General features: G+C 40.4%; 1 protein-coding gene across 1 annotated transcript in view; it reads right to left on the reverse strand.

Moving 5' to 3' along the window:
* lrp1bb (low density lipoprotein receptor-related protein 1Bb) overlaps positions 1-24,617 on the reverse strand; it is a 219,538-nt gene that overhangs the window by 27,607 nt on the left and 167,314 nt on the right. Inside the window, exons 46-68 of the mRNA XM_070914847.1 lie at positions 24,457-24,585; positions 24,187-24,306; positions 23,243-23,356; positions 22,892-23,041; positions 22,546-22,668; positions 18,838-18,957; positions 17,791-17,919; positions 17,184-17,306; positions 16,831-16,971; positions 16,415-16,602; positions 14,845-15,028; positions 14,671-14,756; positions 12,102-12,224; positions 9,327-9,508; positions 8,909-9,108; positions 8,152-8,340; positions 7,871-8,019; positions 7,507-7,600; positions 7,138-7,254; positions 6,566-6,685; positions 5,580-5,699; positions 2,408-2,524; positions 1,240-1,346 (exon numbers count right to left, since the gene is read on the reverse strand). Coding sequence (XP_070770948.1) covers positions 1,240-1,346; positions 2,408-2,524; positions 5,580-5,699; positions 6,566-6,685; positions 7,138-7,254; positions 7,507-7,600; positions 7,871-8,019; positions 8,152-8,340; positions 8,909-9,108; positions 9,327-9,508; positions 12,102-12,224; positions 14,671-14,756; positions 14,845-15,028; positions 16,415-16,602; positions 16,831-16,971; positions 17,184-17,306; positions 17,791-17,919; positions 18,838-18,957; positions 22,546-22,668; positions 22,892-23,041; positions 23,243-23,356; positions 24,187-24,306; positions 24,457-24,585 — 3,125 coding nt within the window. The remainder of the gene's footprint in view (positions 1-1,239; positions 1,347-2,407; positions 2,525-5,579; positions 5,700-6,565; positions 6,686-7,137; positions 7,255-7,506; positions 7,601-7,870; positions 8,020-8,151; positions 8,341-8,908; positions 9,109-9,326; positions 9,509-12,101; positions 12,225-14,670; positions 14,757-14,844; positions 15,029-16,414; positions 16,603-16,830; positions 16,972-17,183; positions 17,307-17,790; positions 17,920-18,837; positions 18,958-22,545; positions 22,669-22,891; positions 23,042-23,242; positions 23,357-24,186; positions 24,307-24,456; positions 24,586-24,617) is intronic.

Below are 24,617 nucleotides of genomic sequence, written 5' to 3' on the forward strand. Positions count from 1 at the left end.
ATATTGGATGCTCAAACCATATCAGGGAGGACAATCTACCCCATGATGGCCGCAATGAATAAATAAATAACAATATAAATAAAATTATAAATAATAATAATCACTGTGTGTAATAATGCTGATTAAAAAGGCTGCTTGCTTTCCTAAAAAGTATTTGCCTGTACTGACCCAGAAAGCTGGCAGCGGCGAGACACATAAGAAAGGGTTAATTAGGGTTGCATGGAGAGGGATTATATATAAGAATTGCTGTGCAAATGTTGAACAGAGCAATAATTTAACAAGAATAATGAATGGTAATAACAAGCCTTTGTCCTTGAATTATGCATTGCACTGCGTCATTACCACTGATGGAGCATTATTTGTATGAATCCTGAAAAAATCTCTTTACACCATGCAACGCTAGATAAAGGCACATTTAATGTTATTCACATATTACAAGAGTGTAAAATTACAATGGCAATTTGCAGCTTTATAAATCGAGGTACTCAAGCATGTTTATGAACCAAACAAGCAGTCGTTGTTTTGCTGAAAGGCATGGGGGATTAGGATTTTCAGAAGCAAATAAACACAAGGTATTTCATGCACTAATGTACTCAAAGGTACAATTACTCATCACAGAGATATTTTCTGTCCAGCATTGTTTTGGAATGTAGCGCACACACACCACAGCGAGAAGATTTGGATCGTCACAATGAATTATGCCTAGAATGGGATTACTTTCTTTGCAAGTGGCAATATACCCGTCACATTTCATTTCCCTTTCCAATTGGGATATTTAATCTTTGCTTGGGCTGCAAGTTCAGATACTAACACACATTGCCAGGAGATCAATTACAGACTAAATTACAGTATCCATAAGTACATTCTCTAACTGTCTGTGTTTTCCTGTATACTGTGTTCACAATATTACAATTTGTGTAAACTGACCTTTAATTCTTGTGTTAACCAGCATTGACACACTAATGATATGACTGGTTAGCACATGGCTATAAGACGAGGACATGGCATGATCTCTATTCACATTGACAAAAGGCAATATGCCAGAAAAGGCAAAATGTCCGAATGTCCATGTTTAACTTAAAAGGGTTTTCCTTTTGGAGATTTTTTAAAGTGTGTTTTAAAGTATTTTATTCTTAATTTAGTGTCTTGTTAATATCTGTGCCTCATTAGCAGCACTCATGTAGGTTTACCTTCCTCTTTGATTTATAAGTAAGTGGTACACATATCTCAAACACTGGCCTCATCTGAATTATCCAGACAATCGTAGTCTCCATCACAGCGGAATCTGGAGGAGATGCAGTCTCCGTTAGCGCAGGCAAAGTCCTTGTGGTTACAGGTGACTGGCTCTAAGTTGGGAACAACACAACAGATACAAAATCACGCCAAAGTGATTATTTTTTCCAAAATTATACACAACAAACATACATCCCCAGACACAGTTAACGGCCAAATGTTCTGTGTTTAGAATCACATGCTAATGCCTTGGCATCGTTTTAGCTAATTAGAGCCATTTTATTATTAGAAGTGGAGAAACTGGCAAAGCTGATCAAAATGTAAATACATTCATTGCTGCTCTCACAATGGAGAGGGGCAACACACTCTCTGAAGCCAGAAATCTTGTATCTGCCATTTAGCGCAAGTCTGTCCCTGAGGACAATATTAGGACGCAGCAAAACAACTGCATCACATCCACTGTCTGGGCCCTCCCCTTGTTATCACGGACTGTTAGCTAATGCAGGGTTGTGCTGAAATGGAGACTCCCAGCAGGCATTGCAGCAAAATCTGATTTGCAGCCTCTCCACTGTCTGCTGGTCCACCTGCTTAATTCTTTGGCATCCAACACTTGACTGGCTTTTATTTGCATTTTAAGTGACATTAATAGGTATGGGGAATAAGCATCATCACGTAAATGATGCATACTCAGCAAAAACACACAGATGGTATGTACATACTCATATAATGTACAGGCAAACAACTCAACAAACGCACAAAATATATGAAATTTAACGAGGTGGGGTTACCAGTATCATGTCATGAGTAAATAAAAGTTTTCTTCTAAAAGTGAGGAATATCCAAACAAAAGGGAATATGAGCTTCATAAATTACCGAGAGGAGATGTTATCAAGAGCTCAGGAGTCTGAGCCTCGCATTATTCTCAGAGAAACAGCACAGATAATAAGAGCATGCTTTAAAGAGAGTTCAGCCTGGCTGACTCGATTGTGGAAAACATTACCTTGGGTGTGCAGATACAAGGCTGTGTGTGTGGGAGAGACAAAGGTGGTTGTGGTGGTGGGAGGAGCACTCAGGTGTCTCCAGAGAAGTCCAATTCTTTACTGCCTAAGAACGTCAACAGTGTATATAAACGAACAAACTGAGCTGACAGAAAGTGAAGGAGTCAAGTACTCACGGCAGTTCTCCTCGTCTGAGTTGTCTCCGCAGTCATTCTGGCTGTCACACCTCCAGTGGTCTGGGATGCAGTTGTTATTCTCGCAGCGGAATTCATGAGGTCCGCAGGTCTTTTCATCTTTTTCATCAGGAGCAAACAAACACGAAGATGAAAATGGCTTCAAAGAGCATGAATATTAATAGTGTGCTAGCTATCATATTTTCTACGTGTAATCGTCGTTTCCTCAGGGTTTCCCTGAGCAACTCTGACATTGAGTTCAAAACACAGTATGCGCCCCAGAGGCTAACACACCGTAAGATGAAATACCTGACTGTGCTACCAATCATCCTCAACTGAATTTGTGACAGGAAGTTGGCAAAATTGAACTTTCTTCAAGAAAACATCCAAGAGAATTTCAGAACACAGCAAATGCTGGAGAATTAGATTTTGGCTCTGTTATATAACGAACCCAAACTGTGTTTCTGTTTCAGTGTCCTGTCAGTGCTGCAAGGGGACGCTGATCTCCACTGTTTACATTGACAGATGTCCTCTTGTGATGAGAACATCTCTAACAAGCCCTTATCATCTTGTACACAACGTGTGAAAATAGCGTACACATAAGCACATAATAACACATAAGCAGTAGTAAATTGTAAAAGGTAAATTGGTCACAAGACAAGACTAAGGTAATCCTTCCTACTCAGAATGTTAAACTTGATAATCCGACTAAAAAACTCAGTGATGGGGGCAGCGATTCATTCACAAAATGTCACTCACACAATGCAATAAATGGCATTTGAGAGTCTAGCTGTGTTTTGACTCTATTTATTTACTGTATATGTTATTTGAACGGGCTCTGCCTGGAATTTTGGTGTGTCTGTGTCAAGAGTGGCTTGCAATTGTTGAAGAAAATATGGAAGGCCTGACGTATTTCTTAATATTCTGGCCTTTCCAGAGTTAAAAATTAATGGCGAAAGTTAGAATTATGCAAAATATTATAGAAAATGTGTTTAAAAAGAACAGCTGCTTTCATATTTGCTCCAGCAATATTTCCTCAGAATGGGTTTTCAAAGTCAAACTGAGAGCTTCCTTTTTAAAAAGTCATTTCAGTACAGACATCATCAGGGATAATGGCCAAGGTAACGCTGTTATCAGTTAGGGAAGAGATGCGTCAAAAGAGGAGGGTGGCAGATCCTGCCTGGATCTCTTTCCAACATGACAGCAGGAGAAGAGAATCAGGAGGGAAAGCTGAGTGCAACAGCGGAGGACACAAGGCAGTAATTCATTAGGAAGCAGCTCAGTCACTTACAGCATATAAAAGATGTGACAGGGAAAAAAAGCTATATTTTTTCCTGCCAAGTCAGAGCTCATTACGGTGCTAACAAGCAAAACTTCCTTAAACTGTCTGGGGTAATTCAAAGTGAAAATGAAATTGCTATAAAGCAGCATAATCTGTTTTGTGTGCTCCGAAGTGTTGAGAACTTTTTAGGTGATCAATTATAAGATGACACTGACAAACACCACAGATAATACAGTCAGAGAGGCTAAAGTCAAACATCAGTAAACTACGCAAAGTGGGATAAACATTTACTCAATATTACATCAGGGTCTTCTAAAGTTAATTGACATGAAAGCAGCTGCAAAACCTCCACATGAAACCAAGCTAAAATTACAAAGGATTCATCTGAGAGGAGGTGTGAGGCATCAAACATCAAAGCATGATCATTCTTTTAATAATACTCAAATTGCATGTTGTGAAAGACACACATACTGACAACAAACAGTAGTTCTTCCATGGTCACACTGATGAAGCAGTAACACCTGACCCAAACACACACACACGCTGGGACTGATTGGGACTGATTTGTCCCATGCATGTAAAGGCATGTTTGTTTGGTAGGTGGCCAAAATAGTCCAATTTTTGTACATTCTCATTCACTGCAATCCAAGACATTTTTGTCTGCAACTGATCAACAATGTATGAGTTTCATTTTTCGCTTCTGTCCTTGGGTATGTGTTGCTGTTTTTTTCTCTTTTGTTTATGTACCTGTAGCGTTTCACTTTTCTCTGCTTATGTCCAACAAGGATCACTTTGCACAAATGCTCTCACACAATCAAGTTGTGAGATTTGTGTCCCTACGTTACTCCACAAGAAGGGACTATAAAGACTTGTCCACTCTTATAGTTAGCCTAGTGTTTTATAAGGTTGTCCCGCTGGTGAAGAGCTGAAAAACATGAAAGTCTCACATTGTATAGAGGCCTTGTTCCCAGCACAGTGTTTGACAGCAGATCGACAGCAGCTTCATTTCAAGTCTACAACACTGCCACATTAACAACCATTACAAAAGTTGCATTTTGTACTTTACTCCGTGTTTATTATCCATTCTAGGTTTAAAGTGTAATACCAAACTATCCTTTCAAACCTCCAAAGCAAATTAAAAGCTTAATGAGAAGGGCAAATTCACAAAGCAGAGATTAAAATCAGTCCAGGACTGGTGTTTTGGTTTCAGATATTTCAAAATTTTTATTTTATAAAGTTTGAGCAAAACGTTTAGAGACAAAGGGGGTGAGATAAATAAGAGAGACACAATATGACTCGCTCATTATGACCAACAGACAGCTGACAGCTTGCATCATCTTTTATGACTGAGGATATATTTGATCTCAGAAAACTTCAGAAGGAATAGTGCAATCGGTCAAACTGCTTGCTGGTAGACTTTTACAGAGCTTTGCATTATTGTGGAGTTGTCTTGATCGAATCATTCTGGCTCTTTACAGAGCCATGTCAAGCAAATATAATCCTGGTGGCTAAAAAGTTTTTTTTCTTTTGAGGAAGAAAAAGTTCAGAAGGTTGTTTACCTGACCTGGTAATAATAGCTTTGACCAAAAGCGTGCGGAATTGAGAAGAAACTCTATGTGTGTGTGTGTCCATATTTAAACACTGACAGCTGCTAAAATGCCAGGCAAACCGAGATCATAATGCTGAGCTCTTATTGCTGAAAGGGACAGCTGTCCTTCATTGCATTCTTTCTCTGCACAATTAGATGGGCGAGGAGACCAAGTACAAGGTCTGAGTCAGACCAGAGTGAAGCCAAGTGTAAAATTAATTCAGACTAAATCAGATTCTCCCCCCTTTAACTGAAAAATAAGTGAAGTGGTGTGATTTATGGTTAAGTGGGTTTCCACAACTCACCGCAATTAGCCTCATCTGACCCGTCTGCACAGTCAGGGTCCTCATCACAAACCCAGAGTTTGGAGATGCAGTGCATGGAGGCCTTGCACTGGAACTGGTCCGGGGAGCAGGTGCTTTCAGCTGTAGGCAGAGACAGGTAGTGTGTGTGTGTGCGAGTGAAAGAGGAAAGTAATCCATACCATCATCCTGGAAGGAATAACCTGAGTAACCATAAAAACTACAGTGATATAAGAACCAGGGAGGAAGCCATTCATTTCTCCAAAACACTTACACATCTCTCTCACACCTCAATGTTGTATTATAGCAAAGTTGCTGTAGCTGCTTGTCATAAAACCTCATATTGTTTCAGATAGCATTTTCATTTCTGTGGTGCCATGCTCTTTACAAAATCGCATTCAAAACCACATCCAATCATTGTGGAAGTCTAAGAAGCGGTGAAGTAATTAGCTTCACTTTAATTAAAATGTTTTTTTTTAAGTCTCTCTTTCCCCTCCTTACTTCTTCGCATTCTTTACCCCCACACTCACCCCTCTTGCAATCACATGCAAGACAAATGCAGCAGTCTGAAAGACTTGAATGGGGTGTGATATTCTGATGAGTTACATCATGGCAGAGAAAATCTGTTCTTATCCTCTCTGTGATTCAATATCTAATCCCCTTCCACAGGAACAGGCCGTAACAAGGGTTGCCTTTGGAATACCTAATGAAGACGATGAAATGTTAATGGCATCATACAGTCTGTCCAAGCACAGAAATAAATTAACCATGACAAATAAAGATGGTTAAGATGATTTATCTTAATTCATTAAATTATATATTTAAACAAAAATATCTAAAACCTTAAAATAGACTTTTTTCTAGGTTTTCGCTGCAATGTTGGGACAGACTGATCCAGCTGGGGATATATGGATAAACTACAGCATCTAAAAGCCCAATAAAGCAATTTCTAAGACAATAAGTCTGAAAGTAATAATGCAGGGCCTTACGGCAGTCTGTCTCATCCTCTCCATCGCCACAGTCGTCCTGACCGTTGCAGCGCAGGTTAAGAGGGATGCATTTCTGTTTCCTGGTGCACTTGAACTGGCCTGACAGACAGATGTATGTCTCTGAAAGAGAAATCGGGCAGAAGCAGAAGGAGGTTGCTAGGAGTCCAGAAAAAGCAAAGCACCTATACTACTGGTGTTGATTCAATCTACAATATATCCAGTTTATAAAAACTTTTACATTCACTGTTTTGTAACACACAATGAATGGATTGTTTAGACTATGAAATGTTAAGAAACAGTGAAAATGTGACACCCATCAAGTTCTGAGAACCCGAGGTGACATTCTAAAATAGCTTGTTTGGTCTTTTGAGAAGTTGGCATTCAAACAAATCAATTAAAAAAACGGTCTCGATTCCTTTGCTGTTGATCAACTAATTAATTCATCGACTAATTGTTTTATCACTAAATATTACCATCAACAGAACATTAAAAAACAAAAGGTAGAAACAGCACAGCAAGAAGCAAAAAATGACACAAAATTAAAAAGACAACAATAGTTGTTCCATCCTTACCACAGTTAGCTTCATCTGAGTTGTCACCGCAGTCGTTCTCTCCATCACAGATGAATGGAGGAAGAGCACAAAGGCCAGTACCACACTGAAAACGTCCAGGCTGACATTTGAATTCCGCTGTTGGAAAACAAATCATAAGTATATCTCAGAGTGTATACTGTAAAAGTTCTATCAGAGAATATAGACGGAGCATTGTGAAAAAGAGGTAGGGTACCATTGTATTAAAATGTGTAAACAACAAAAACAACTAAATAAGTCCCTTCAGTTCCAATTCAATTTTAATGTCCCTCAAAGCTCAACAAACCAGGACTTGAATTCTTCTGGTATAGTACTATTTTAAAGCCAACCTTGGAATAACATGGCACTCACGGCAGTCAGTAGGTTCGTCTGATCCATCCCCACAGTCATCCACCGTGTCACACTTCCACCAGAAAGGGATACACTCATCTGTCCCGCAGCGAAACTATTAGTACCACAGAGAAATATTTTTAAAAAACACAGAATTTCAAGTCAACATGAGTACCTGACTCTCTGTTTTAGCTTCAACATTCTTCAAAGCCAAAGTCAAAATCAATACACAACCGTTTCCTAGGACCTACAGTTCATGTCAAAAGAGGAAAGCATATGAGAGTAAAGCAATTTGCCTTTAGGGAAAAAGAACTGATCAGGATAGAAAGGCAAAAACACAGTCAAACTAAACTTAGAAGTGGTAGGGAAGAGAAAAGTAGCTGACCTGACTGGAGGTGCAGTTGGAGAGGCAGGTCTTATTGTCAGCAGCCAAGTAAAAATTAGTGGGACAGGCACATTTGTGTCCTCCACCGGGGGACAGAAGACACAGGTGGCTGCATCCTCCATTTGAAATTTGACACTGGTGCTTGGGTACTGTACAGAAGGACAGAAGTACATAACTAACTTCAAACTGTATTACACAAACTATCTTTTTCTTAAGAGGCCCATAACAACTGGTCGGCATTGGAGGACAGAATGAACATGAGTGCCAGATGGACTTCGTACCTTCAGGCTGGCGCAGGGAGTGGTAGACCTTGATGGATTTGATGGCTTGCCAGGAGTTGAGGAGCTCCATCCCTTGAGCACCGGTTGTCTTGTGAGCACGTCGTAGTGATTTGGACTTCCCATCCGTCCAATAGACAAAGTCCTCAAACAATGTCAGAGCCATTACCCCTTGGATGTGATCATAGGACACTGGAGAGGGACAAATGACATGGCAAGCTTCAATTAAATTCTGTTTTACTCAAGTTAGAAACTAGGGTGCCATTAATTGTGTGACCGTTGCAATACAAATTCCCTTGACTATTTACAGCAATAAGGATTTTAACTTCTGATCAGTCACATCCTCCAACAGATCCATGTATCTTATTCGTTAACTGAGAATTTGATATCTTTTATAAAATTTCTACCCTCTACAACCATCTTTAATTTTCCAAGATTTAACATCAACAGTAGTAATATCGACACAGCCACTCCTAAGCACGAATAAGTAATGACACTTTCACTGTCATTCAAGTCCAATGCCTGTTAAGAGTTTAACATTTACAACACAATTTAAAAGTCAGATTTGGAGCAAGTAGAGCTGTTTCCAGTCTTTGTGCTAAGCTGTGCTAACCAGCTGCTGGCTCCAGCCTTATATTTAACAGATAGATATGGGCTAGTGTCAATCTTCTCATCTAACTGAGGAAAAATCTAACGTACAGAAAAGAATTGTGAGCGTACTTCCCAAACTGTCAAAATACTCAAAACACCTTGTTCTCACCTTTGCGTCTTTTGGTGCCATCCATATTAGCAAGCAGGATGTGGTTGTCGTCTGCCCAGTAGAGCCTCTTGTTGGTATAATCGATAGTGAGAGCGGTGGGGCTATAGATCTCTGTGTCAATGATAACCGTTTGCCCGCGGCCGTCCATGCCAACTCGTCCAATGTGAGGGGATTCACAGCAGTCTACCCAGAACACGTACCTATACAGACATATAGCACAGTTCAAAGCGCTATGTGCTACAGCAGGCAAACAAGATGGGAATAATAATTAGGACTGACACAAAATGAAATCCTCAAACGAGAAATGGATTGAACAGTTTCCAGGTTAAGCATCTGAAAAGGGTAACAGTAAATCAGTCCTTATTCAGAGAACACTAAAGCATTATGGGGAGCTTTACAGTAATGACAATAGGCTTACCCTGTCTGGGGGTCCAGAACTAGATCCGTGGGGTTCTTGAGGCCAGAACTGATCAGGATGGTAGGGTAGAGGCCATTGGCTTTGGATACTTCCAGTGTTTTCCTTTCTGCATCACACCAGTACAGATTTTTTCCTATCCAATCCACTGCTAAGGCGCTGGGCACTGCTGTTTTGTGGACTACCTAGTAATGCAGGGAAAGGAAGATCAGTTTCAATATGGAGGTTCCTCTATTTTTTAGTCTATCTTCCATGAATGAATGTAAAGAAGTATATAAAAAACAAAGACAGAATGTAAAGAAATAGATTGCATGTGTACGAGTACGAGGTAGGTCTTCCTCTATCAGGTAGGAGCAACTTTTTTCAACCCTGACAGAAATACAAATCTGAATCACCCCCACATCATCCCCCACAAACATCAATCTAGTGACATAAATACGTGCTTCTATTTTTTCAACCACATTACCCAGAGCTAAAATTACCATTTTTGTGATGAGTGGGACAGATATGTTTGAGATGTACATCTTTTTGAGATCTACATGTGTTGCCATATAAATACCTATTTTCTCTGTAACGCAAAGGGTACTATAGGGTTAGCATTAATGACCATAACTGCAGACGATGCTGAGCTGTACAGCACGCTGTTTCAGATGAGATTAAAATGTTGCAGCCAAAATTGGCTTGCAAAGACAAAAGATGTTTTTGTTTGAAGTTATGTAAATCTACACAGAAATTTCTGCACGTACAGACAACAATATCTGTACAATTATGATATCTCCAGCAAATAGTATAACTGTAAAATGTGTTTCCATCATTAAGGTTGTTTGAGCTCCTTACATGTTGCATTAATAGGCTCTGGTTGCTTATTTTGTCGGATCTTTTTTATCTCATTGTGCTAATCTTAGTGAGAGATTTGGTTAAAACATAGTGAATGTATTCAACTGATCAACTGAAAATCTAGGAACTATTTAGGAACTCCATCAATATCCCCGAGATAGTCTAGCCTTTGAGTTTGCATAAGCAGTTGTTCAGAATACACAATCATTGTGCCAGCTGGCAGATGAAGCCAATGCCTTTAAAATCCCCCTTCTACAAAACAAACTAAAAAACACATGCAATCTGTCATTAAGGAACATGATGTGCTTTGAGGCCTTTTCTGTCATCATTTGCAAGAAAATATAAAGTCTTGGCAAAAGACTAGTCTGTCCCCTGAGCAGTAATTTGGACCAAACTGAGCTTAAAACAGTAACTAAAATGTCACTCATTGTGCTGTATTTTTCATCAAAAATGCCTTCTCAGGCAACAAGGAGTTGATACTCAGTATACAAAGTTTCTCTGGTTCACTTTATCCATAGCATCTCACTGTGCAACTTGTGAGGAATGTCAACAGTTAAATATGGTTCATCAAAACATAAATACCAGATAAATCCAGAGTTTGATCTATGCAGTTCTGAAAGTTGTCTCATCTTGGGCTGACACAAACCTTTGCTTTCAGCCATTTCAATTGTTAATACAGAACTGAAATATTCTTCAGAAGACTCAAAGGTATTGGTGCATTTTGTCTTTCATAAATGAGAAATCTAAAGTGTTTTCACATAAATAAATACGATAGCAAGACGCAACTCTGACTGTTTCAACAATGACAGCTTAGCACCAAGGATGGACACAGATGAAATTACCTTTGGACATTGAAGGCAAACCCAATTACATATGGTAGAAAACTACTCACTTTTTGGGATGAAAACAAACATTAATGTCAGTGTTTGTTTCTATCATCTATCAAATGCAAAATATCTGCTGTGACATCACTGATTGCGTAGCCAGAAGTGTAACTGCAAAATGCTTCAAAGTTTCAACCCACAGAGCGGAGCGCAACAGCAGTTCACTCTTAAAAATAGATTAAATAACCTAAATAAAAGACCAAAATCTAAAATGAACCTACATTGCTTTAATTAAACCACACAATTCAATTAAACTCTGCCTTGGTCAGATGAAAATCCCATTTTGGCAGAGAAGAAATCCACTCTCTGATCCCCAATCTTTTCTTCCTCATGGCAAGCCTATAGCAGTAGCTGGATATCAGTGGCTCTTTTAATTAACCCAATGTGAGAAGCTCACCGATCTGTGTCTCAGACAGTTTGTCCTCTTGCTAAGCTGTGGCAGTGGCTCAAACAGAGACTATGGAAGTAATTGAGCTGAATGAGCCTGACACCCCCACACACCAATGCTAATGAGATGTGGGATAGGGGCCCAGCAGGTGCCCTGCTGACGTCCCAGTGTCCCCAGTGTCTGGGCTCCGATCCCATGACCTAGACAAACCTTGGTGATTACACCAGAGAGCACCATTGTATCATTAGGCTTGTTACATTTATCTGAAAGCCATTGGTGATATCCTATTATCACTTGCACACATTCATTGCAGTTACGCTAACAGGCCGTTGGCTGCCGACAGAACAAATCCATTATGGTGACTATATAAAAGGATAAAGGGCGGCCATCATCAGATGAGCAGTGATAATGAGCCACTTAAGCAACAATGTTTCCAAATTCAAACAGATGACTCATATTCATAATATAAAAAGTTGCTGTTGAAATGGATCTTGATAATTTACATTAATTAGTAAAAAAAAAAAAATACAGCTAATACAGGATAAAGCAAGGAAAATGTATCTAATACAAGTTAGACAGGGAGCAAGCAAAGCAAAGCCAGTGAATCTTGGGTAAAGTGGCATAAGGCACCGTATGGCATGAAGTCACAGCAGCTAAATCCCGTGGTACCTTGAGGTCACTCCCATTGAGGCGCATTCTGTTGATCTTTCGACCACTTGGCCTGGTTGAGTCCACCCAATAGATGAATTCCTTCTTGTAGTCAAAGTCTATGTGGATGATGTTGTTGAGGCCCTGAGAAAACAGAGGAGAGAGAAAACATGTTTATAAAAATGTAATTTGTGGTTTCAATGAAAATTATACAGTAAGGGCTCTTAAGTTCCCTGTGAGGGTGAAAAAATGATTACAAAATTATGTACAACAGAATATAGATTATTATCAAATTCCACACAGCATTATCCCTAAAATTACTTTGAAATGATCTATAAAATAAGTGCTTAACAAATCCCTTGTTAATTCCTCCTTTCAGCATATCCGTGATTCAAACTCGACAGTGTTTAAAAAACAGAATAGAGTAAGCCTGTTGAATTGAAGATTTTAATGCCATTTCAGAGCAAATGTTGTAACACGCAGAACCCACAACACTGTTACCAGACAGGCAGATATTAACCGTAAGAGCTTGTCTACACAGGAGGCATTTCAGACTTGTTTTTCAGTCATCTATATTTTGTGCTTCTGACAGATAAGCTCCTATTTTAATCAATACAGCTGTCACAGGTGTATTTTTACGCATCAAGTCTATTTTCTTCCGCTTTGTGCACGTAACTACAGTGATTTTGAGTTCTGAGAGCTGCCGAAACACAGGTGACCTATACCCAATACTGTGCCTGAACGCATCCTGTGTAGACACAGAGGACTGAAGCTGCTGTGGTACAACAAAAGCAGCATGTGCCACACAAAAAAAGATTAAGCCAACCCACTGAGGTTAAGTTTAATTCATTATTTGAAATGCCTACAGGTGGAAATACCAACAGGATGTGACATGTAAAAACAGGCTCAATTTCTACAGTATCTGTGTGTGATGTGATATTTACTGTACAAGCAATATTGATTTAGGTGGTTTTCCCATAGGCTCCAATGCTTTCAGCTATACAGAGCGTTTGAAGAGCCAGTGAAGTCTGAAATGCTCTGTGAAGTCGGAGTCCTATCAAAGCAGAAGAGCGAGGTACTTCCCTTCTCTGTCATGCTCACAGGACCCCACTGTCAGTCAGACAGAGCCGCTCACCAAACAAGTGCCCCCACCCTGCTGTCTCGCACTGTGGGTGCCGAGAAAAATGGTGTCAGATAATCTGACAGGCGAAATGAGACATCTTCATCAGATCATCAACACCCTTACAGACAGGCGCCAAAGTGCCCTGGGGGAACCCTTCTCCACTCTAAACATCAGCTATAGAGATGAAACCTGCATGCCCCTTTTATCAGTCTCTACACAGATATGTTTTCCATTCATTTTCCCTGTGGACAGTTTCGAAACCAACCGACTAAAAAATGAATCACAGGCTTGTAACAATAGATTTCGAAAATGGATATGAAATAAAAGAAAATACTATAAATATTATGTGTGTATTATTAAGTGTGTGCTCACAGTTTTTACAGTGAAAATAATCACATCTCTGTAAATATGCCATTGATTTCCTGCTCCACATATTCAACTACATTTTTATGTCTGACAGTAAAACCTTAGGGCAGTGGATGCAGTTACCAACGTTTGTTTGCCAACTGACTTTACTTTTCTTTTGGTTTTGGATACCAACCCAAGCATTAAATAGCAATGATGCCCACTTTATAACTTCAAGTTCATTTCTATAGTTCTATAATTATTTCTCAACACAACAGTTGATAATTTATCTAACATTTTTTAACAATTTCTTTCTGAAAAAGCTGACCTAATGTAAAAAGGTTCCCAGGTAAATGTGATCCCTATTGTATAAGAGCCAGAACTTGATGTTCCAGCTCTAATTAACCACAGTGAAAAATTCAATCTAGGAAGGAGAACATAAACAGAGCCGCTCTAAAACACGTTGAATGTGTTGGGAGTTATACAATAATATTGTGAGTCACTTGTGTTTGTGGTGGGAAGACAAAGTTACGTTAACAGTAAATGCAATGCAATATTGGCTCATTTGAAATTTACATAATATCATCAATGTATAACCTGAGCAGGGCATGTAATGGTGTGGTTAAGTCATCTGAGGTGACGTATCCACCACCACTTTGCAAAGCCATGTGCATATTTCCCTCTCTAGCTTCCATTAACGCTAACATGCATTAAAGTGAGTTGTGGCTGATGAGAACTCTGATACAGACAGCAGAGTACATCGAGTCAAGAGGTTAATATGACTGTGAGAGGAGACTGTAGGATACCCGTACGTTGATTTACATTAAATCACAGCCAACCATTTGTGATAATCAACAGTCAGATTCAAGCGTTGCCCGGAGCAGCTGTGTTGAGACCTAGGAATAATTGAAATAGCTTTTCCATGGGGTCCTCAATAGGGTGATTTTACTCTCTGCCAATCAGAATGGCCAGTTTCCTCTGCCTCTGGGAAATCATGATGGATGGTGGACATTTAAACAAAACAATACTTTACAGAGGTTATGTAATAGTTTCAGGTTTAATCACGAAACTTGGATTAGTTCGCATGCCACAAGTTCGCACAATGGCGGTGATATCGCTTACCTGTTTCAAGATGGTGTAATTTGAGCCATCGACACTCAGCTTTCGGATCTCATGGTGGTCCGCCATAATGAGAAAAGGCTCTTCAGCTGAAATGAGGAACATGCAGCATTACAGGGCTGGTGGGACTTTACGCACTGAATTTCTGTAACTGGAGAGGTAAATAATCAGGCTGACCTGACAGAGCCTTGCATGTGTTGGGGTTGCGCTCCAAGGCTTCATAGCCATCCACACACAGGCACTTGTAGGAGCCAAAAGTGTTGATGCAGCGCTGGCTACAAGGAAGGGTAGTGGAGCATTCGTCAATATCCACACAAGTCTTCCCATCGTCCTTCAGGTGGAAACCAGGCCAGCATTTACACTGATGACATAAAAACACAATGAAAATGACAAAAAATGGTACAGATTTGATCATGAATGCAGGAAAGGAAAGAGCCTCAGTTTAGCTGTTCTGATTCTCCCCCTCCACTTATAAAACAAATCATTTAAGTTTTATGCTCTGACTGGCTTAGGCATGTTTGAAAACAATGAACATTTGAGTTCCTTTTTTATACAATGCTTTATTGTGGCACACTTAAACACGCTGTGCTTTGAGATCAGTATATAATAACAGACTCCAGTACCTTTTTCTCAAAAGAACGCAGGTCAGCAATGAAAACGTATCAAAACCTAGCACCTGACATATATGACGACATCAAAGCCATGTTACAGACATACTGTACCATGGCACAAAAGTCCAATTGCACTTAAGTGACCAGGGCCTCTCAAAAATAACCCAAAGTGCTTGTATCAGCTGCTCTGGACCCACTGCAAATCCCTTTCTTATCCATAGTTATAACCTTGAGGGCCTTTCTGCTGATCTCCCTGTTCAGGCCACAAATGGATGAGCTAAGGGTCTGCATTGATGTGCTCTCTGTCCAGCTCTGCCCCCGTCATGACAGGAAAGAGAGGTTTTTCTGTGCTTTCAGCCACTTTTCTGATGCAGTGAGCACAGTGTTATGGAAGAGTAGGACAGGAAAATCCTGGGACGAAGGCATAAACTACCACAGTCTGACAATAGTGATGGCCACCGGAACACTCCGGCAAACGTGGCCTTGACCTGGATTCAACCCTAACATCACATGCCACCGTTGCCAGGCATGGCACAAATGCCCGGCACAGTGAGGGAGCAGATAGTTGCTGGCATACCATTAAACTCTCCTTACAGCGTTCAAGGTTATTCACTAAGCGAGAGATTAAATGTATGCATGCTCCCACCCATCTTTATCTGTTTAATGATGTGCAAAGTTAGGCTTGATTCATTATCGGTCACTCATCATTCATGTCTGCACTATTACTAATATAAGCTCCACATTTTACCTGCTACTAATGATGCTAGTGCTTAGAACTGCAGGTCAGTGAAATCTCTAAATTAAAATGTTAGACTCAGGTAATATACTTTAAACTTGATTCAAGTCACAGGACATATTATAGCTGTGACTCATATTTACAAATGAACACTCGATGTGCAGTGGCTTCACCAAGTTTGCATTTGGAAGGGCATGTTTTGCTTTAGCACCAAACACAGTGCACAGTGACTAGCTTATAGGTTTTAAATATTTTTCCAATTGTTACATTTCCATCTGCAATTTTACTGCACCCTGGTTTAAGCTTAAGGCTTTATGGACCAACTGCAGCCAGCAAGTGATTTTGGAGGAGGAATGCACTATTAAGCTACTGAAGCATGACTAGTCCACTCCTCGCTTACCTTGTATCCCACAGGAAGATCTTGGCAGTCCTGTGTGCATCCACTGACTCTGCGGTTCAAGCATTCGTTCACATTACAGTTCCTCTCATCTGACCGGTCTCCACAATCATCTCTCCCATCACAGAGATTCCCCTCAGAGATGCAGCGTCCATTAGAGCACATGAAGAAGGAGCCATTGCACAAGCTTCCTGAAAAGAGCAAAAGACATGACTGTCACTGGCACAACGCCCTGTTATTTCTCAACAAAGTTGGGGAATGTTTTTGACCTGACAACAGATTTGTCCCTTTCATGAAAGCTCTCCTGGTTGTAGCGCCTTTGTTTCTGCCATATGTCCCCTGGGACATTTCGTGGGCGAGTGGTGCTGCTGGTGACACTGATGAAGAGATTCAAGCTGAGAGCCAAACAGCGGTCTTACCTGCGGCCAGACATTTGAGGTTTAGAGGCAGCTCGTCAGAGTGGTCGGGACAGTCTGCATGGCCATCACACTCCCACTGAGAGCTGAGAAGACAGCGGCCATCCCCACAGCGAAATTCCTCTGATCCACAGGACCGATAGACTGAAGAAAGAGAGATAGTTACACTTGGGCTCCACAGTGACATAGATTCAATCTAGGGTGTAACAACTTTGGCAGAATTAAGTGCAAATGGTGAGAACTAAAGCTGCATGGAGAACACCTTTTCTCAAAGAAGAATGTGCAAACACGCAGGTAAGAAAAGTCCACCATCACACACCAGTGGTGAATATTAAGAGCAAGATAAATCTACTTGCCACATTCCACTGACTCATCAGACCCATCACCGCAGTCGTCGTCATGGTCGCAGACAAATCGTTGGGGGATGCATCCTTTGTTGTAGCAGCGAAACGAGCTGTCATCACATGTGTTGTTGGGTGCTAATGCATAAAAAGGAGTAGGTTTGAGGGCTCAAAGATAAACAGATTTTTCTGAACATAGCATGCGATATGTATAAAACGTCAACACTAGTAAGCCTTTTGCTACTCTACTGGTGTCTGTATTTTTCTAATTGTTGTTCAATAAGCTTGAATCAAAGTAGAAACAGTAAAGTTTCAGATGAATGGTCCAATATGTGGTCCAATTTGTGGAAGGCAATCCAGATTACACCATTCAGAGGAAGGTTGAAATTGTGCAAAAACTTTCATTGTTCACTACTTCCCACTATATACTGGTTTTCTTCTCCTTGCTTGAAATAAAATTTGCACAAGGATTCAGAGTGTTTGGGTGGGTTTCGTTTTCTATGGGCTAATCTAAAATTATACAAGGACAGTAATGTGTAAACATGCAATGCTTTCTTAATTCTGGGATTACATTAAGTCTCTTTTATAATTGCAGGGAGCTATTCAATGTGCTGACGTTTACCACAGCCAGCTGCAGAAAGTTCATCACTCCCATCAGGGCAGTCCCTTTCGCCATCACAGAGCCAGCGTTTTGGAACACAGGCATACGACCCGGGGCAGCTGAACAGCCCTGGAGCACATGTCACTGTGCCTGAGAGGAAAACAGGACCACATGTTCTACTTTCAAAAGCCAAAGAATACAATGGATGAAATGCACCACAGAGAAGAATGAGTACAAACGAAACTGAACTGAAGCAGATGTATTTTGTTAGGCTGGTACTTTCTGTTATAAGTGAACATTTACCAGTAATTCCAATATATGAGAGCACTTGTTCTGTCCTTATAGGGTACATCAGACTGTATTAGAACTCGGAGAATAAAGGTTTTGCTGTGTTTTTGAACTGATATACCTTTATGACCTAAACAAACTCTAATTTTCATTCTGCAGCAGTTCCCCTGATGCAAGCTAACAAATAATGACTGTGCTATTGTGAGTAACAATTATTTACTTGAATTCTGTAAGTCAGCAATACTATTCTTTATCTTAGGACTGCCCTTTAAATGCAAAAGAGAAGAGTAGAAATTGGCTGCACTGAGAAGCAAAGGTAAATACAGTAGTTCAATTAGGCATGTACTGTATAGCTGAAACGCATGTCTTATTTTTGACAAGAATTGCGCCTGGGAAACCTTTGGGCCAGTTTATTAATATTTCCTCTACACTCCATTACAATCCAATTATACAACCGATGTTCACAGCAATTCTTGTCTCTTTATTGTGGCTGGATTCTTTTTATTTTATTGTAGAATTCATTACACACACATCTCATTTGTCCATTGAAATAGCCGTGCCTCTTGGGCCTCAGTGATGAATAATCTATTTGCCTCAGTGCCCACTCGAATATTCAGAAATGCCGGTAGTCTCTTTTGTAGTTTCATTAAGATTGTTTCGTTTCTGTCCACTCATTTCCAGCTCGGCTAGGGGAACACATGGAGCTGTCACACGTAATGTAGCAGTTGTGACCTTTTACACCAACAGCAGATTCCTCATGACATCTGAAAGGGTACTAACCACAGATCTGTACACTCTCGTCAAGGCCGTCCTCACAGTCGTTCTCCCCATCACACAGCCATTGTTTGGCAATGCACTTGTTCTTTGAGCAGGCAAACTGGTTCCACAAGCATGACGAGTCTGCAGAGGGCAGTGGGAAAGAAATTTCAATGCCATAAATCAAACAAAGTGAGGAGGAAACAACAACAAAAGCGGCATACCCTATAGAAAGGGCAGAATGTTTTTAATCAAAACACAACGAGTGGGCTGGCTTCTTTTTGCCCCTTGGCTTGCTTGTTTTTCTCTGTAGTTTTTCTGCTTAGCAGCACGCATGAGTGTGGCTGCCACCCAAAGGACTGTAAATATAGATCTTTTCCTTTTCTCTCACAATAGAAGACATTTTGATGAAAGCTATATGATCCCTGTTTGTGTGCAGGAAAATAAAAACATCAACTGAACACAAAACAAGTGTACATGGGTATTAATTACTAAGATTTATTTTCTCTATTTTTATTTGAAAATAAACCAGGCTGCTCGGGGTGACAAGAAACAGTTGGATGTCAACTAAGAGAGCACTCCGCTGATCACTGTGTAAAAGCTATTGTGAGCAATGTGGATATATTCATAATCTGTGTGTGAGTTTGTGTCTCTGAGCCACCCACTCTCCCTGGGGAGTCGTTCTGTGGTCTCTTTCTCTCAGATGTCAGGCCTGGCAAAGTCTGCCAGAGCTTTGATGAGATGTTGAGAGAAGGAAGGGGGGATGTGTGCTCCAGGTCACACCACAGTACAAGGAATTATGGATCCTACTGAGGGTGGGGGGTAGGGATGGGGGGGTCTCTCACACTGCATTTCTTTCCTTCCTGTCAGACTTTGTACATCACACCGGCGTTAGGTTCCCTGATATGATGTAAGATAAGGATGAGATAAACTTTAAATGGCTAAATCACTTTCTGATACTAACTTTCTGATACTAAATTTGCACTTCAAATGTGAACATCTGCTTCAAGTGTGTAACAAAATAGCAGGTCTACAGCACATTAAATGTATCAAAGAAAGTCTTTCATGTCTCATTTTCAATAGTGTTTCACACAGTAGAAAAGGGCATTATGCATTGTGAAGTCACAAATTACTATTTCATCTAATCAGATGAATTTGAATTTGAAATTTCTGAAATGTAATGACATTTTCCTCAAACCACTTTGCCGTTGCAGTCAGATTATCAGTGGCTGGAGCTTTTTATATGATAATTAACTCAGAGGAATATTGTCTATTTGTCCTGAAAAAGCTATTCAGAACTTCTCAAAGCATTGTGGCATAATTCATATCAGTACTGATATAAGCACATTTGAAGCATGGGATGTTATCATTTCACACAGGCACAGATGACATTTTTAGATTAAGGAATGGAAATGGTGTTCATGTGTTATGCATCTCTCTAACAACATTCATGGCCAATTTACAAAATAAATCAGATAACTCATAGAGCATTAAATATGAAAACTGGATTGCACTGAACTGCCTTCCTCTATCTGTTGCAACTGAAATGTGAACAAAGGTGCTGGTTAATTATACAGGAAGAGCAAACCAGACTAGTAAGAGATCTGCAACATCTTAGTCAAACACTCCCAAAGGCAAAGACATGCAAGTTCTATGGTTTATTTGCGTTATTCTTCTTGAATTAGTCTCTGACGTTATCAAACTGCTAGGGTCTGGCTGGTTGAAGGCAAAATGAATCATTCATAAACAAGAGTCTACAGCCATGCTAGCGGCTATGAATGGCGAATGAGCTAAATGCTATGCTAACATGCTCATAATGACAATGTTAACGTTCTTATGTTTAACAGGTATAATGTTTAACATGGTCACCATCTTAGTTTATTGTGGTAGCATGCTAATTAGCATTAAACGCAAAGTACAGCTAAGGCTGATGGGAATGTCATTAGTTTTGCAGGTGTTTGATTATAAACAAAAATATTGGACAAAATTGACCTGACCTGATGATTGCACTAGATGAGAAGGAAAAGGATCAACACAATCCAATTTCATGGCAATCCATCCAATATTTTTGAGAGATTTCACTCAAAACCACTTATGTCAACCTCATGGTGTAACTAGAGAAAAGGGAATCACCTAGGCCAGCAGGGTGCTTCACCTGGGAACCCTGAACGTCTGTACAAAATGTTGTGCCAATCCATCGAGATCCATCAAGTTGAGATATTTAACTGCATAAGATCAAATCTTAATCTGCTAGTGGCTCTTGATTAAAGATCAATTAGGATTCATCTTTTGGGCACCATGGACATCTGTACCTAATTATATGGCAATCCATCAAATAGTTGCAGGCAAATTTGACTAAAGACAATAAATGTCAAACTCATGGTGGTGCGAGATGAAAAGTCAGTGGCTCATCAAAGCCATTAGGATTCACTCTCAGTGGACCATGAATGTACAAAATGTAATCTCAATCTAATAGTCGTTAAGATATTTCAGTCTGAACTAAAGGGGTCGACCGGCCGACAGACAGACATTGCCATCCGTAGAGCCTAGCAGTGGCTCTAGATAGTATCATAGATAATAAAAAATAAAAACTGTTGAATGGGATGAAACAAAACTCCTAATTGTGTGTGTGTGTGTGTGTGTGGAGTGGGATGTGTTGGTGTTGATAATTGAAAATTGCAATAGTCACCTCACAGAAAATGCAGTGCTATACTCCTCACAGGCGACAGCACTAACTGCAGACTGCTTCATGACTTCTTACAATTTAATAGACTAGACCATTCAGTTCACAGGGCTAGCTAGACAATACAATAGGTTGATAACTCAATACGGGCACCAATTGTTTTGACACTGTGTGTGTGTGTGTGTGGACTACTCCATCACACCTAATTACCTTGTGCATGTGTGTGATGGTGATGAAGCTTAACAGCTACTCTGACCACCTACATTAAAGCACCCAGTCCATTCTGCTTTGATGCCAAAAGCAATGACATGTGAATGGGTATGAGTGCAAGCAGTTTTGTGGGCAAATATATTAATCCATACCATGACTTAATTAAGGTCTTCCTGTTTAATTGGAGAGATCTTGACTTTGTCATGGTAGGTTGTGCATACATTAGCATGGATCAAAGCATATGTAAGAATGCTCTTCCTGCCTTTGGTGACGGAAGTAGAGGAGTGGCATTGTAATGTGTAATCCTTTCATATCTCACTGCTTTCCATTGAACCCACATTTCCATCTTCAGTATAACCGTTTCAGTGACTGATGGCTCATTAATTAATTGTTAAACTGGAAGTGCTGTACATTATAATTCAAATAGAGAAGGGAAACATGTCTGTGTCCTCAACAGCCTTACTCTGAATTCAGGGTTGAAATTAGACTTTCAAACAAGCAGCAACTCCCACTTGAGAAATCTCAAACACACAATAAGGGGGAGCAAAACAAAGTGAAGAGAAATTGCCTTATGGCATGATAAACAATCATCTCTTGTCTTTCTGTCTCCTTCTTACATACTGTATGTAATATTTGTTGCAGGACTGGATCTATCTAAATGACAAAAACACTACAACAAATAGCTTCTTGTTAATGGAAAATAAATATACTTCCAACCACCAACAGCGTTGTGTACAGCAACCAAATACCTCATCTATTTCTACCCGTTAGAAAACAAAACATCATTTCAGTCTAGTGTGTATAAGCTCTTCCATGAGAGGTAAGATTTGTCGGTTTACCACACTGGAATTCATCTGCTCCGTCTTCGCAGTCCTTTTGGCCGTCACACAGCCACACACTGGAGATGCAGTTCCCACTTGGACATGCAAAGTGGCCCTCCTCGCACTTCTGCCCATGGGAAACTGGGACGAACAACAAAACCAAGTCGGTCCTCTGAGCATTAGCAATGATTGAGGTCATTATCTTTTCCTAAGCTCTCTCTGAATCTCTTATTCCCCTGTCATAATCATCTCTGAAAATTAGATCTGTCTTAAGTCTTTTCTAATTGAAGCTGGCTTCCTTAATCTGTCTTTGAATGCACACGCAAAATGTGTGTCTTTGTGTGTGCTCGTGTTGGGCGCTCACCTTGGCAGCTGGTCTCGTCGCCATAGTCTCCGCAGTCGTTTGCACCGTCGCAGATCCATGAGGGGTGGATGCACAGCGAGGTGGAGTTGCAGCTGATGAAATCTTTTTCTTTCACCCCCAGCTTGTAAAAGTGAGAGCAGTCGGTGTGGTCTGAATACGAAACACAAGCAACACAATAATTGTCTTGTCACAATGGAAGTATTGGTGGAGGCAAGGGTGAGAAGGGCAGTACTCAATCTGATCCGAGAGACGAGCACAGATTTAAGTTTATCCATCTGATCCGCTACAGGTAGAGACGAGTGTTTGCATTTTCATTTTATAGCAAGACAAATCGCAGGCTAAAGGACTCACTGCAGCCTTTTTCATCTGAGGCATCGGCACAGTCAATGACCTGGTTACACCAGGCTGAGCTGGGTACACAGCTCCCATCCTTGCACGATGATTCTGATGAGCCACACGTGACATCTGGGGGAGAGAATTAGCATTTCAAAAAGATAACAGAACAGAAACAGCACTCAGAGACAGTTACAGGTACAGCTCACAGCAACAGTTAGAGCCTCTTTCTCGAGGTGGATAAAATTAGCTCCGGGTTACAAACTGTCAGACAGAAAAAGGTTTGTGATGAGTTGCAGTGTTTGTGCAGTTGGACAACCCTGTGCTATAAAAATGGCCTGAATGTCACAACCCTCTTAGTGCTGTGCAAGAGGAAATCACACTCAGTATGCAAGAGGGGCATCTTGGTTTTGTTGTTCATTTACCAACTACTACATTTTACCTTTCTGCATTACATTATAAGTATATAACTTACATGATACTATAATCAAGTGTAATGGAAAGTTATTGTTGATGTCCCATTAAAAAGAAATCTGCAATCACAGACTGGTGAGTTGGAAGGTCCACATTATTATAAGGACACCACTGTCTCCTTGTAGGCTCTGTCAGCTTGGAGCAGTATTCCTCTATATTGTCCCACTATAGTCCAATTACAGCAGGGGAATAACCACAACTGTACTTTTTACTGGATTTTTTCACCATCAAGGTCAACACAAAATCAGCCCAGCCATATTGAAGGGACAAAATATTGTCCAGGTTCTCAAAAGCAGCTAGCTTTAAGGGTGGGGGTTGGGAGCCTCTTTGAATTTGTGCACTCTTTATGATCATGGGGCTCATTAGAAAGTAAGGGCTTAGCACAGCATGCGGCCTAGCGTGCCGTATTAATATAAGCATTAGTGTGGCTGGATTCTGCTCTCAGAGGCAGGACGGACTGAAGAGGAGATCAAACGGCTGTGACTCACTGCTGCAGAAAGCTTCATCAGAGTTATCCCCACAGTCATCGATCCCATCACAGAAACGACTGTTGGCCACACACCGTTGGTTGTAGCAGGGCCTGAAACCCTTCCGACAGCTCCTGTTGACTGAACACAGTCGAATTCATGACTATGTTAGAAATGACCAAATACAGCAATCAACAGGTGTTTCTATGAGCAATTATTTCTACAAGAATTCTAAATCAAACCAACATATTGGCATGAACATGCTTCAGACAGCTGTGAACTGTTTCTTACCACAGTATTGCATCTTCTCATCTGATTTATCTTTGCAGTGGGCTATTCCGTCGCAGGTTAGCTGATAGTTTATGCACTCGCCATTCCCACACTCAAATTCAGTGTGGATGTGGCAGGAGGAATTTTCTGCTGCAGAAGAACACAATGAGGGTGATGAAGTA

The sequence above is a fragment of the Enoplosus armatus genome, chromosome 11, assembly GCF_043641665.1.
Source record: "Enoplosus armatus isolate fEnoArm2 chromosome 11, fEnoArm2.hap1, whole genome shotgun sequence".
Lineage (NCBI taxonomy): Eukaryota > Metazoa > Chordata > Actinopteri > Centrarchiformes > Enoplosidae > Enoplosus > Enoplosus armatus.